The sequence below is a fragment of the Engraulis encrasicolus genome, chromosome 17 (genome assembly GCF_034702125.1).
Source record: "Engraulis encrasicolus isolate BLACKSEA-1 chromosome 17, IST_EnEncr_1.0, whole genome shotgun sequence".
In the NCBI taxonomy this organism is placed as follows: domain Eukaryota; kingdom Metazoa; phylum Chordata; class Actinopteri; order Clupeiformes; family Engraulidae; genus Engraulis; species Engraulis encrasicolus.
The window spans coordinates 26,037,313-26,051,220 of NC_085873.1; the positions used below are offsets into that span (position 1 = coordinate 26,037,313).

The window sequence follows — 13,908 nt, forward strand, 5'->3', positions numbered from 1 at the left end:
TTCTGACTTCACTTACTGTATGCGTACAACCATGTACGGACAAGTGCACATACTTACTGCAGAGCTAGAGGAGAATGTCTTTGGTACAGATAGCCAAAGATTTTCTATTTCAATTTCTATTTTCTACTATTGATTGACTAATCTACCGCGACTTCAACATGGACGTTTGGAAGACCAGCTCTAGCAGTTGTGTCAATATTGCATCGTGTGGACGTGCCTGCATTACCTGACGTTCAAGTGAGCTGTGGTGCGCAAAATTGACATAAGTTACACTCGGCTGGCCCTTCCGTGGCCAAACGGTGGGGCACTCGTCTACTATGCGGCCAACTGTTCGATTCCCGGCCCGCGTCCTTTGCCGGCCCTTCCCCATCTCTCTCTCCCCACTCGCTTCCTGTCACCATCTTCACTGAACTATCATAAATAAAGTAAAAAAAATAAAATAAAAATATCTTGGAAAAAAAAGTTACACTCGACAACCATTTGTGCAGGAAATGTGCACGTGCATGCGCATCCTGTAGCATCACTGAAAAAATCTTGGGAACATTATTTTCAGGTTGACAAGAAATGTAGTTGATGTTGCTTTAACTGTTTGCATTGTGTGGTTGTGTAGCAATGAGTGAATTTCCTCCTTTGTAACCGTCACTGCAGTGTGTTTCGCAATGCCCCAGTGGCTGCCTGTCTGCTGGCCTGTCTGGCTGGCACTGATGATGGCTTCAGGCCTACAACACCTCTACTGTGTAGATAAGGTGGTTTAATGATAGAGTACTAAGAGTGCATTTTACTACATCTACTCTGAGGTTTCCTGCAAAGGTAGATAAAGTAGAAGTAGGTACAGTAAGTACTGTTACTGATGTTTGTACAACACCAGTATATGATCTTACATATTCCTTACACCAGTTATTGCACTTAACCTAATGAGGTAGATACACTGCAACAATATAATTTTATTCAACACTCCTACCATATTGCTAGTTACTACTCTACTTTGACATAACAGAGGGCCTTTAGTAATGCATTGTGATTTGGTCATTGCTGTTCAGCTAATAGCAAATGTATAACAGGGCCCATATTTTGACAGAATAACTGATATGTGTTTTGTTTTGTTTTTTTTGCAGCCTTTGTGATCTACAACTTCCTCAGCCTGTGCTATGAGTACCTGGGAGGGGAGAGCGCCATCATGGCGGAGATCCGGGGGAAGCCCATCGAGTGAGTCTGGATGCTTATGCACAATTGTCAATCTAGTAGTGTGAACACCATTGTCAAAAGAAAAGATTTCTCTGTTAACCGTCTGTTGAGTTGAAATGGACTCCGTTTCAGGTAACATTTAGGCCCACTCAAAAATAGTGTTAATTTTACTCTTGGTCATTGTAACATATTCTCAACCTTTAGTCTCCTAAAGGCCTCCTAACCTAAGGTCTAGTAAAGGGGCGTTCACCAGACCTGATATAGATGGCTTGATCTATCTTACTCTACCAGAAGATGTTTGGTTTGCTCCTTGAGATCAAATAGGCTGTATGTGTCCCCTGAACTGAAATGAGTTTGACATCCCTGCTCTACATAAAATTAGTACGAGATTCAGTGTTTCCCACAGACCAAGGTGCTCTCATTGGTATGCATGTGTGGCTGTTGATCAATTTGCGGTGCTCATTTTTTTATTGTGTGGTGCTGCACCACAGAATTGTCTATGAATGGGAAACACTGGGATGGTGGGAAGACCAGGCTAAGTAGAAATACAGTAGAGGAGAGTACGGTCTCCTCATATACTGTTTGGAGGATGGGGTCCTCCCTCACCCCCACCTCTTTCAACACAGAATTAGTTGGTCTGTTGATCTGGGACTTTATCTTCATCTTGATCTTGATTAAAAAAGGTTCTGTAGCAGAGGTCAGGACAGGAGCATTACATTACATTGCATTTTTAACCAAAGTGACTTACAATCGAGGACATAATCATAGCCAACATTATTAGCAGATACAAAGTGCAGTCTCTCCCTCCACCCATTATGTAGCGTGCACACGTCTGGCCAACCATCTCTGTTCTGGCCTTGAACTCGAGCTGTAACAAATAAACACTCTGATCTCGATGCCAAAAACATCAAGGATTGGGCGGTGTCCAACATGTTAAAATACTGCTTTCGAAGACAGAAGTTGGTAGTAGCACTTTGAGGTCAAAGCTGGTGGAATGGAATAAATGAAAAGAAAAACAAATACTGCCTTCGAAGGTACCTTAGTTTTTCCCAATGTAGTAGAACGTTTTCTGTAGAACTTCTTTGCGCTGCCTTTTACAGATAACATGCTATCCAACTGTGAATTCAGCCATTGGTGTTGTGTTATGGGTTATGGCAACAGTGTTCATGTGTGTAGCTGTCTAGTTAGACCAGTGGATGCGGCCCGTCAGATGGTTCAATCCGGCCTCAGACTTGTAGAGAAAGAAAAACTAATAAAGTCAAAATAAGAAGTAGATCTCAGTAATGAACATTACAACATTAGCAGCAGTTTTCTGAGATTTCAGGCTTTTAAATAATAGAGCATTGAGAATAAAGGTCTTTCTTGGTCGCCATCTAGTTCAAGCTGCCATCCACCTCGAGATGATTGACATGCAATGAAATTCCGATATTAAAAATAAAACTGTGAAACCCCTGAGTTAGACAGTTTTACTCTGCACTCTGATACCTAAGGTGAGGTCAGCTAGCAAGTCTCTAGCTTCTCGTGTCGTGCATATTGTAGGAGAGACCGACGTGTCGGTAGTGAGAGCAAGAGCAGTCACTCACCCCTCCTCGCCTCGCCTTGAACTTGAGTTGCCGATGTACCAAACATGCACTCTGATCTGAGTGCCAAAGTGCCAGGCTCGTTGGAATGGGCTTAATGTAAATGCCTGCCTGGTCAGCTGCCTGGCTTGCTGACTAAGTGGTTGGCTTAAAGCGATCCATTACGGATTTGAAATCGGGATGTTTTTTTGGAAAAGCTTGTCTCAACTGATTTCTGTTGAGATGGCACCGAAGTATACATATTCTTTTCTGAATTTTTTAATGGCACTCCATCACAGGGTCATCCTCTACTGATGTTTTTAATTATTTATTAATTATGATTATGATTGTCATTGTCATTGTCATATATCGTATAGTAGTAACCACACAGTAATAAAAGTAGAGACGGGGAAGGGTCGGCAAATGACCCAGGCTAGAATTGAACTCGGGTCGTCGGGTGTAGCAGTCCAGTGCCCAGTCGTAAGATCCACAACTGGGCCATGGTTGTTGTTGTTAATATTGTGCTCCGTGTCTTTCAGGTCCAGCTGTATATATGGGACATGCTGCCTGTGGGGAAAAGCCTACTCTATAGGTTTCCTCAGGTTCTGCAAACAGGTGAGTAACTACACCACAGCCTGCCGCTTCCCACAATCACAAGCAGTTTTATTGACCATGTGCACTCGTGTGTACCATTGAACTGTAGTACATGTTTGCACTTTATGTACTGCACATGTTATGCAATAAATATTGGAACTTGTCAAGTCACAGTGATTGTACCATTGAGTCTATCTGTGAAGACTATGATAGACTATGATAGAGTTTAACTTTAAAGTGTCAAGCAACATGCACACACCTGCACAATTTATAATAGAGTAATCATCGCACAATAGATTAAACATATAGCACTAGCTTGAATAAATTCAGACATTAGACAGAATTTGTCCTGTTATCTGTTGTCTATATGTTGTTGACTTGCTGCACACTTACTGTAATTGCCCCTTTTGGGGACAATAAAATTTAAGCTTGAACTTGAACTTGAACTTGAGATCAAACATGTATCACCCATCTCTATACAAATAACATCACCTGGAAAGACGGGGGCAGGGGTCTATGTCCAATCTAACCCATCACCGTGCCTCAATTATTATATCTAACACTGTGCGGTCTGGTTCTCGATTCTGATTGGCTGATAGCTGTGGTCAATCGAGCGTAAACCTACACCTTTCACATGAAGATTCTATGCGCGTCCAAGTTAGACCCAGCGCATCTACGTCGGTAATGAGAATATGTTGCAGTTGGGGTAGGGAGTCTGCAAGAAGAGCACATCTTTGCACCATCTGTGGTTGGGGTATCAGTGTGATTGCAAAGACATTTAATTCCTGCTGTGTTTATCACCTATCACAGAGGGGTGGGTCAGGCTAGGGGGGGGGGGATCTCCGCTGAGGCCGTTCATCGCCTGCCCGGCTCTTCTGAGGGGCTGGGTGGAGCCATCTTGTTAGTGGCTCACCCTGGTCCTGCACAAATGAGACTTTTAACCTGACACATTCAGACACTTTTAACCCTTCTTTTTAGGTATTCACACTCGGGGGGGGGGGGGGGGGGGTGTTGCAGAGAGGTCACAGAAAGAAGGGACTGTTTGCATGAATAATTGAATAATATAGCCATAATATAGCCATTCCATAAATTGCTCAGTAACAGTGGTCATTTCTACTTTAAAGGGACAATGTGTGACATTTTTAGTTGTTTATTTCCAGAATTCATGCTACCCATTCAATAATGTTACCTTTTTCATGAATACTTATCACCACCATCAAATTCTAAGTATTCATTATGACTGGTCTGCCATTTTGAATTTCCAGAAATAGCCATTTTAGCTGCAAAAATGACTGTACTTGGGCTATACTATAAAATATTAATTTAAGCTTATTACTTAGTAAACTTTCATGAAGAGATAAAATGTGGCCTTACACAACACATTTTCAATGAGCAGCATAGTTGCAATACCTTTTTTGACCATTTCCTGCACAGTGTCCCATTAAAATATGTATGTACTTTAATATGAATTTCATATTAAAATTCAGCAATACTAATGGACAAAAAACAAATGTTTGGAACATTTGGAAATGGAAGGGTGGTGGGTCGCAGAAATAATATTGGGTGCAAAATTGGATCCCAGCAGAAAAAGTTTTGAAACCACTGAACTACACATGCTGTGTTGGGCGAGAGCCTGGCTAGGTGTGCTGTGCTGTGCTGTGCTGTGCTGTGCTGTCATGTCTTGTGCCATGACGTGCTGTGCTGTGCCGTGCTGTGCTGAGCGGTGTGTAACGTGAGCTGCTTCTGCTATCTATTTCAGGCCACGCTGCAGTTCTGCGTAGTGAAGCCTCTGATGGCCATGGTCACCGTCATCTTGCAAGCTTTTGGGAAGTACCGTGACGGAGACTTCAAGTACGCCCTTTTCCCCTCATTAACATTGTAAAGCACACTGTAACCACTTTTTTGTTTGTTGTCTCACTTGGGCTGCTGACACTGAGTAATAATGCGACATGTTGATAAAGATGAAAACGACATTGTCACACATGTACTTTTCAGTCCCTTAAAAGAGACATTTTTTTAGAAAAAAACTTCAAACGTCTAAAACTCCTTTTAGGTGTAAACAAGAGAGTTTATTTTAAAATATCCACATACTGTATACATGTAAAAGGCTTATTATTGTTGGTGATATGCCTCTTGTCTGTTTCTATCTATAGTTGATGTAGAATGTGATTTCTTCTTGCCCAAGACAATTTTCCCCTTTTGGGGATTAGTTATCTTATCTTATCTTGTCTTGTCTTGTCTTGTCTTGTCTTGTCTTGTCTTGTCTTATCTTTACACTGAAGTTGAATCTAATCTAATTTACCAGTAATCTAATCTGAAACGGACTCTTTTCTTTTCTGCAGCGTGGCGAGTGGCTACCTGTACGTGAGCATCGTCTACAACATCTCGGTGAGCCTGTCCCTGTACGCGCTGTTCCTCTTCTACTTCGCCACCAGGGACCTGCTGAGCCCCTACAGCCCCATGCTCAAGTTCCTCATGGTCAAGTCCGTCATCTTCCTCTCCTTCTGGCAAGGTGGGTGTTAGGCATGCAAATGATTAATCGACTTTAATCGATTAATGTGTTAATCGATTAAAAAACGTTAATTGCAATTAATTGCCAATACAACTGACAAGAGACCCAGGTGAAATGGGCATGTGAAGAGTGTGTGTTCCTCATGGTCAAGTCCGTCATCTTCCTCTCATTCTGGCAAGGTGGGTGTAGCTGAGTAGGCAGGCTGTGCCCTCCTAGTAACGCAACACCTTCAGCGTTGCTACTAGTCAGGTCAAGGTCAAGGTCGAGTAATGCAAGTACTTTCTGAGCTCCCGAAAAATCGGGAACTCCTCCCACTTTGTTCTGAAGCGAACAACCATTAGCAAACCAAGGGAGGCGGGTCAACTATGTTTGAGAAATGTTAATTGTTATGGTCTTGGTCAGACCAAGTCTCGAAGAGATTTGAAAGTCGATGATAATCAGGCTAATAGCTGAGGTGATCCTGCCCTAGTCCGCCAATGGGGGCCCGAACCCACTACCTACCAATCAACGCTCCAGTTTGGGCACGGGAGGCTCAACACGATACCTCTGAGCTAACCGATAGCTCAGCACTACTGGTACTGTATGAAGCTTCGGGAGGGAGGTTTACGTTACTGATACTGTACTGCATGAGGCTTCGGGAGAGAGGTTTACTAACGTTCTACGCCAAACCCTGCTAGTTGATCAGTCAAATGGGCCTCCTTAACCAGTTGATGCAGCTCCTCCATTCTATGCTTGTATTTTTCCCAAATGGCAATGAACAATGAGCAAGCATTTTAAGAACCCTCAAAAGGAAATGCTTGATTGATTGATTGATTGATTGAAGGAAATGTATTGATTGATTGATTGATTGATTATGGTAGGCCTACTCCATCATTAATGTATGTCGACTGAGTTATTCTGGAAGTCCATCATGGATCCTGATGATGGTGATGATGATGACTGTTATTGATGATGACTCTTTATTTTCCCCTCCCTGACTATTACCTGTGTTATATGTGTCTTGAAATGTCCATGCGGGCATTTGTGTATTTGTGTATTTATGTAAGCTACTTGACACCTGAATTTCCCCCTGGGGATCGATAAAGTTACTCTACTCTACTCTACTCTACTCTACTCTTATTCTTCCTCTGCTCCTCCATCAGGCATGCTGCTGGCCATCCTGGAGAAGTGCGGTACCATCCCCCAGATCAGCTCGCCAGAGGTGTCCGTCGGCGAGGGAACGGTCGCCGCGGGCTACCAGAACTTCATCATCTGCATCGAGATGTTCTTTGCTGCCATTGCCCTGCGTCACGCCTTCACCTACAAGGTCTACATGGACAAGAGGCTGGACTCACAGGGTAAGGATTTGGGCAGCCAATAATGACCGTTCAAAAATTTGAGCTTTTTCATTCATATTTAGTACCAGCATCAATTTATAGGTATTACCTATTTCCTGAAAATGTACTCTTTGTCATAAAAGAAATGGGTTGACCACCATGCTCTGTGTAATTTTTGAATTACCAGTCGTAGACATCTTATGCAACATGGGAATTCGAGTGTCAGGTAGTACCACTGAGCAAGATAATCTAGCCCCATATTGCTCTAGGGTCTGTACAACATTCCTTGAACCTGACAGGTGATGACTGTAAATTGCTGTGATATAAAAGGCAATGCAAGCATCTGTTAAGTGTAATGTAAGGAATGCACTGTAGTTTAGGAGCAAAAAGGGAAGATATTACGGGATGGGAGTGCTGCTCTGAATGGCAGATAGAAAGATAGAGTAAGTAACAGATGGAGACCAAGAGTGGCTGACTCAGGGTAAATTCTGAAGCTGTCTCAGCTGTTTTTCACAGCATCAGCTTCTTTCACAAGGTGTAATAAAACGGTCAACATTGAGCAAGTGCGAGTTTTGCGGCACTGAAAAGGTTTTTTTTTTAATTCTGTTCCTTGAGCCAGAGTAGGTCTGTCTGAATGATTTGCTCTCTGCTTCTTCTTCTTTTTGTTGCACCGTGGCTTTCCCTCCATGTTACCTGACTGTCCTTTCCATTCCTTAAACATTCTAACATTCCTAAATTTCATTCCGTTTTTCATGTCCTCCTCTGGTAAACTCGTTCTTATTTGTGTTGAAACACATTGCACAATTACTCAAACTCATCCCATTGTGGTGTAAAATTAATCATTACCATTTACCATGACCGTGACTCATCACCGTGATATCTCACTCCTTTGTAACTGTCCCAACTAATTTCCTGTCTCCATCCCTTCACCTCTCACCCTTCTTCCTCCTTTCCTGTATGTTTTCTTTTATTCTTTCTTTCTTCTTCTTCTTCTTCTTCTTCTTCTTCTTCTTCTTCTTCTTCTTCTTCTTCTTCTTCTTCTTCTTCTTCTTCTCATCCTGTCTTCTTTCTCCATGCTGCACTCTAAAGGGCCTGTTCCCACATACGGACCGTCCGGTACGTACTGTAGCTCCTAGCCTGTAGTCTGCTTTCAATTTCAAACTCTTAACACGGCCCCTGTTATGACTATGTTGTTACCAGAACGGTAATGATCAAGTTGTAATGTATTACTAAAGGCTCTGTGTAATGTTGTAATAGTGTAGTAGGCCTACTATGGCAGTAAGGTCTTATCAATGAACATTACAGCGTTCCATTGGTGACTTTAGGAGACTACCTCCCTGCTCTCAGTCATCCATATACTGCTCTCCTTAGGAAGAAATGGCAGTCTCGTATTATTTCAGGTTTTTTTAAGACGGTTGATTGTACGGTTTGATTATACAGTATGAAATGACTTTTGATTCGTTAAGCCCTCCATGCCTTAGAGTCTTCCATCCTCTGGGTTTTTGGCAATCATGGAAGACCTATGTCATAATTGTGGCGACGGGTACAGTGCCTTTATAATGGCATGTACAACAACAAAAAGCACATACCGTACCTAAAATCGAGCAAATACCTAAAATCTTTCTAGTGCACAGCACATAAAACATTCTTATGAGCACCAGACACTTTCTCTTCATGACTTCCAAATCACAGGAAACACTTCAGTTTTTTATTTCTTTAAAGTACATGTCATTTTAAAGGCTCTGTACAAAGGCCTGTCTGATAAAGCAAAAACAGATGTCAACTTGAACAAAATCTCCAGACATTTATTGGTCGATGGTCAGATTTGTAGGTCAGGTTACTCACTTATAAAAAGATGAACTTAGGACCTCAGGTAGTATCAGACTTGCATGTTAAGAGGAAACAAGCATATTGTTTTAGTGCCTTTTGTGTCTGTTAACTCAACACGAATTGCAATAGCTTCTCTTGTCCAGCTTGCCTAGCCTGCAGTGGTAACGCTTTATTTTACGGTACAGTATTTACTATGTACTTTCTGGGTAACAACTGGGTAACAGAGAGAAATTACATGGTACCTAGAATGTAAAAAGGTGGTAATTATGATGTAAATACTATGTAATTACAGGGGAAAAGCTCAAAATTTACCATGAAACTACACTGTGTATTTTCTGGGTAACAATTGGGTAACAGAGAGAAATTACCCAATTGTTATCCAGAAAATACACAGTGTAGTTTCATGGTAAGTTTTGAGGTTTCCCCCTGTAATTACATAGTATTTACATCGTAATTATCCCCCTTTTTACATTCTAGGAACCATGTAACTTCTATATGGTACAGTATTTACTATGTACTTTCTGGGTAACAACTGGGTAACAGAGAGAAGTTACATGGTACCTAAAATGTAAAAAGGGGGGTAATTACGATGTAAATACTATGTAATTACAGGGGAAAACCTCAAAACTTACCATGAAACTACACTGTGTATTTTCTGGGTAACAATTGGGTAACAGAGAGGAATTAGATGGTGTATAAAATTTAAAAGGGGGGTTACTACAAAGTAAATGCTATGTAATTAAGAAGAAAATATCTCATGAATTACTATGAAAGTACGGTGTATTTTCTGGGTAATTATTGTTTGATGGCAATTTAAAAAAGGATGAAAGTACTACCTATTTACCTGTTTGTTTTACAGCAGTACAGGTACCACATTTAATTACTAGGTTAATGTGCTGCTCTGGATGGTAATTACACAACTCCAAAGTCAGAACTTACATGGGAATTGCCCCAGTATTTCATTGTAGTTACTGTGTTTATCACCATACATACCCATTTATTGCATGGGTAAATGTGGTACTTACCTGACAAAACAATTGCTGGTGTCACACATTGCCATTGGGCTTTATCTTCATTCTTGTAGACATTGAGTCAAAAGTGTTTGGTAAGTACATGGTAGGTTTCTGCACTGTTACCAAGTAACATATATTTATTTACAAGGTAAAGAAGGGGAAACTGTACTGTAAAGTAAAGCGAATGCTCTTACCAAAGTATTACCAATTTCTTACCAAGTAATTAAACTTGTTTCATAAATCATGTAAGTACATGGTAAGTTTCTGCACTGTAACCGAGTTACAAATATTCAGCTACCAGGTAAAGAAGGGGAAACTGTACTGTAAAGTAAAGCGAATGCTCTTACCAAAGTATTACCAATTTCTTACCAAGAAAATAAACTTGTTATATATCATGTAAGTACATGGTAAGTATCTGCACTGTTACCAAGTAACAGATATTCAGTTACCAGGTAAAGAAGGGGAAACTGTACTGTAAAGTAAAGCGAACGCTCTTACCAATTTCTTACCAAGCAATTAAACTTATTTCATGTATCATAGGCCTACATGGTAAGTTTCTGCACTGTTACCAAGTTACAGATATTCAGTTACCAGGTAAAGAAGGGGAAACTGTACTGTAAAGTAAAGCGAACGCTCTTACCAAAGTATTACCAATTTCTTACCACACAATTAAACTTGTTTATCATATAGGCCTAAGTACATGGTAAGTATCAGCACTGTTACCAAATTACAGATATTCAGTTACCAGGTAAAGAAGGGGAAACTGTTCTCTTAGGACTCTGTGTTAATTGCTAGCATGGAGGTAAAATTTGCACTGATGTAGTCAGAGAACGGCAGGAAGTACAGTAGAAAGGTATAACCCAATAACTTAACTCAAGGGGAAATGTAATATGAGCTCATTTCCAAACATGGGACAGTATACATCCGAGTTGGCAGCAGATATAAAGACTCATCAGACCAGGCCTACATTTTTTACAATACAAGACTAGAGAAAGTATTGCCTGGACTGTTTCTGCTGCCAACTCGGATGGCTGCCTTGTTCCACACACACACAGGTGCATATAGGCTATTTTATTATTATTATTATTATTATTATTTCATTCCAGAATTCCTGCTGCCCGTTCTTCATTTCCATTTTCATGAATATCACTTTCCAATTTCTAGGTATTATGACAGCACACATCGCAATTTTCATCAATGAAAAAATTAAAAGGGGGATTTTCTCCATGATCCTCAATTTTTAATTTAGAAACAGTCATTTTTAGCTGCAAAACTTACTATGTTCATGTAACCCAGTTGACAAATGCATATTAAAAACGTATTAGTTGATTAAATAGCATAAATAGTAAAATGGGATAATAAATAGTGATAATACTGATAAGGCAATTCATGAATGAAGGTTTGGTATCGTTAAAAACACGATTAACATAGCAGGACTTTTACTGTGACAGTTACGTTATGGCACTTTTATTTTGACATGCGTTTCCACGCATTCAGCTTTCCGTGGAGCCGTTCCAGTCAGTTGAGCTGAGAAGAGCTCGAAAGCTGAAGGAAAGACTTCGTTTCTTCTGCTCCACCTTGGAGCTAGATATTGATAGAAAATTAATTCTAAGTTAAAGATACCTACTTCTAAGTTTCATTTTGGACCACCGAGCGACCTGCTCTGTAAATCTTTTGTGTTTTGAAGAGCAAGAAGCTGCGCTTCGTCGTGTATTGTTTCTGTTGAATCGTCTCGGTAAGGCAACCACCTGTATTTTCCCTACGGATGTAACTTGAGTGTTATTGCTTATCACTGTGAAATACTTCGGTGAAACCTCAGAATTGTATTTTGTTTTGTTAATACTTGTTGTGTTTAGTGTGAAAAGGGTATATTTTGGTTGAATTGAGTATAAGTTTAAAGCTTGGAATGAGCGGCCTGTAATTCACATGCTTGTGATCACGCACCCAGCAAGTGCGAGGGGAGAGGTCTGAACAAGTCCTCCTGATCATTACTGTGCTCGGCAATGTGTGTGTAATTCCCACGGTTTCAGTACCGAGTGATGTTTTTCATAGTATGCATCCTGTTATTTGATAATGGTTATGTAACTGAATGGTATGCAATGCTTTTCAGTATAAGTGAAGTGTATGCGGTTTGCATATATTTTCCTTTGAGAAGATTGATATTAATGTTGTACAACCAGAGGTGGAAAGAGTACCGAAAATTGTAGGCCTACTCAAGTAAAAGTAGGCTATCTTTAGGCTACTTTGCCTAAATCCTGCTCGAGTAATAGTAAAAGTAGGCCTACCTATCTAAAAATCTACTCAAGTAAAAGTAAAAAGTACTTCACTTAAAAATGCAATTTGAGTAAAAGTACTTAGTTACATTTAATTAGCTTTTCTAGACAATGTAATGTTTCTTTTTCTTGAATATCGTCCTCCATAACCTCTATCTCTTGCTTGGCACCAGCCATCATCCAATACATTGATCCAAGATAGTACAATAGTGAAAATGCTGTGTGCCATCCTGCATCATCTTTCTTTTCCGGCAGATTGTGGCATTATTTTGCGTGGCATTTTGTCTATTTTTTTACTCAGTACTCAGGCCAGGTTCCAGTGTAATTGAGTTAACAACTTGGGTCAAAATATACTCAAGTACTAGTAAAAGTATTAATATTAAAAACTACTTAAAAAGTTCAAAGTACTCATAAATGCTACTCAAGTACAATACTTGAGTAAATGTAATTAGTTACTTTCCACCCCTGTGTAGTCCTACAACTACTTTAAGTTTAAACTGTTTGAACTGATATTTGATAAGAAATGTGAACATTGTCCTGTGTACATGTGTAGCTTAACTAAGGGTATGGTTACACAGGTGAAGTTTTTTGGACCTGGATTCCGCTGTGGATTGATGACTGCGTTTGATGGCGAGCCACCCACCCCATTGAGTCGGATCCTGTCCTGTGTCATTGTACATGGCGCATATGTGGTAGGGTTGTGACCTGCCTGTGTCACAACAACACTGACTGACTGACTTGAGTTGTTACTTTAACGGTTTACAAACTGAACTAAGGCCTTGAACTGAACGGAACTACTATAAAGGAACTACTTTTTCTTTTTTTTTCTTGAACAACTGAAAGGAACTCTTTTCTCTTTGAGGATTTAAAGGACTGATTTAAAGGACTGTTCCCAACTTTTGGAAAATAGACAATTACTCACTTTTGAAGGACAATTCATTTTATTTTATTTTAAAGGGTCAATTCTTTTCTTTTATTTTGGGAATATGTACATATTTTCTACCTTGCAATTCATAACTAAAGAAAGAAAAAAAGTATATCCTTGTGTGGTGTCTTTTAATTGCACTTATCTTTTTGCACTCTCCCAGAGCCTAGTGTCTTTATTCTCTAGCTATTGAACCTGGCCTATCATCGACGTGTACATACCTAGTAGTGGGTTACATTCATACTAGTATATATTAGTTTATTACCTAAACATAATACAATTTAGCAATAAGCAGCACCGTTCCAATGAGCAGCATAGTTGCAATACTGTCGTTTGCCACAATATACAATAAAAAAAAATTGATTTCCACAATAATGCTTTGATTTGCTTTTGATGTATTTTTTTCCCTTCTTTACCTGGTAAATGAATATCTGTAACTCGGTAACAGTGCAGAAACCTACCATGTACTTACATGATATATTACAAGTTTATTTTCTTGGTAAGAAATTGGTAATACTTTGGTAAGAGCGTTCGCTTTACTTTACAGTACAGTTTCCCCTTCTTTACCTAGTAACTGAATATCTGTAACTCGGTAACAGTGCAGAAACTTACCATGTACTTACATGATTTATGAAGCAAGTTTAATTACTTGGTAAGAAATTGGTAATACTTTGGTAAGAGCGTTCACTTTACTTTACAGT

General features: G+C 39.9%; 1 protein-coding gene and 1 long non-coding RNA gene across 3 annotated transcripts in view; both read left to right on the forward strand.

Moving 5' to 3' along the window:
* The window catches only part of tmem184ba (transmembrane protein 184ba), a 34,117-nt gene that overhangs the window by 14,969 nt on the left and 5,240 nt on the right, over nucleotides 1–13,908 (forward strand). The window contains exons 5-10 of one of the 2 annotated variants that reach the window (XM_063222086.1): nucleotides 1,116–1,206; nucleotides 3,284–3,359; nucleotides 5,098–5,189; nucleotides 5,681–5,850; nucleotides 6,993–7,187; nucleotides 8,256–8,282. In XM_063222086.1, the coding sequence (XP_063078156.1) occupies nucleotides 1,116–1,206; nucleotides 3,284–3,359; nucleotides 5,098–5,189; nucleotides 5,681–5,850; nucleotides 6,993–7,187; nucleotides 8,256–8,282 (651 nt within the window). The remainder of the gene's footprint in view (nucleotides 1–1,115; nucleotides 1,207–3,283; nucleotides 3,360–5,097; nucleotides 5,190–5,680; nucleotides 5,851–6,992; nucleotides 7,188–8,255; nucleotides 8,283–13,908) is intronic. The other variant, XM_063222087.1, reaches the window with a different exon arrangement.
* Nucleotides 11,228–13,319, forward strand: LOC134468031 (uncharacterized). The gene is made up of 2 exons (XR_010038680.1): nucleotides 11,228–11,744; nucleotides 12,861–13,319. It is a non-coding gene; the product is annotated as an uncharacterized LOC134468031 (long non-coding RNA).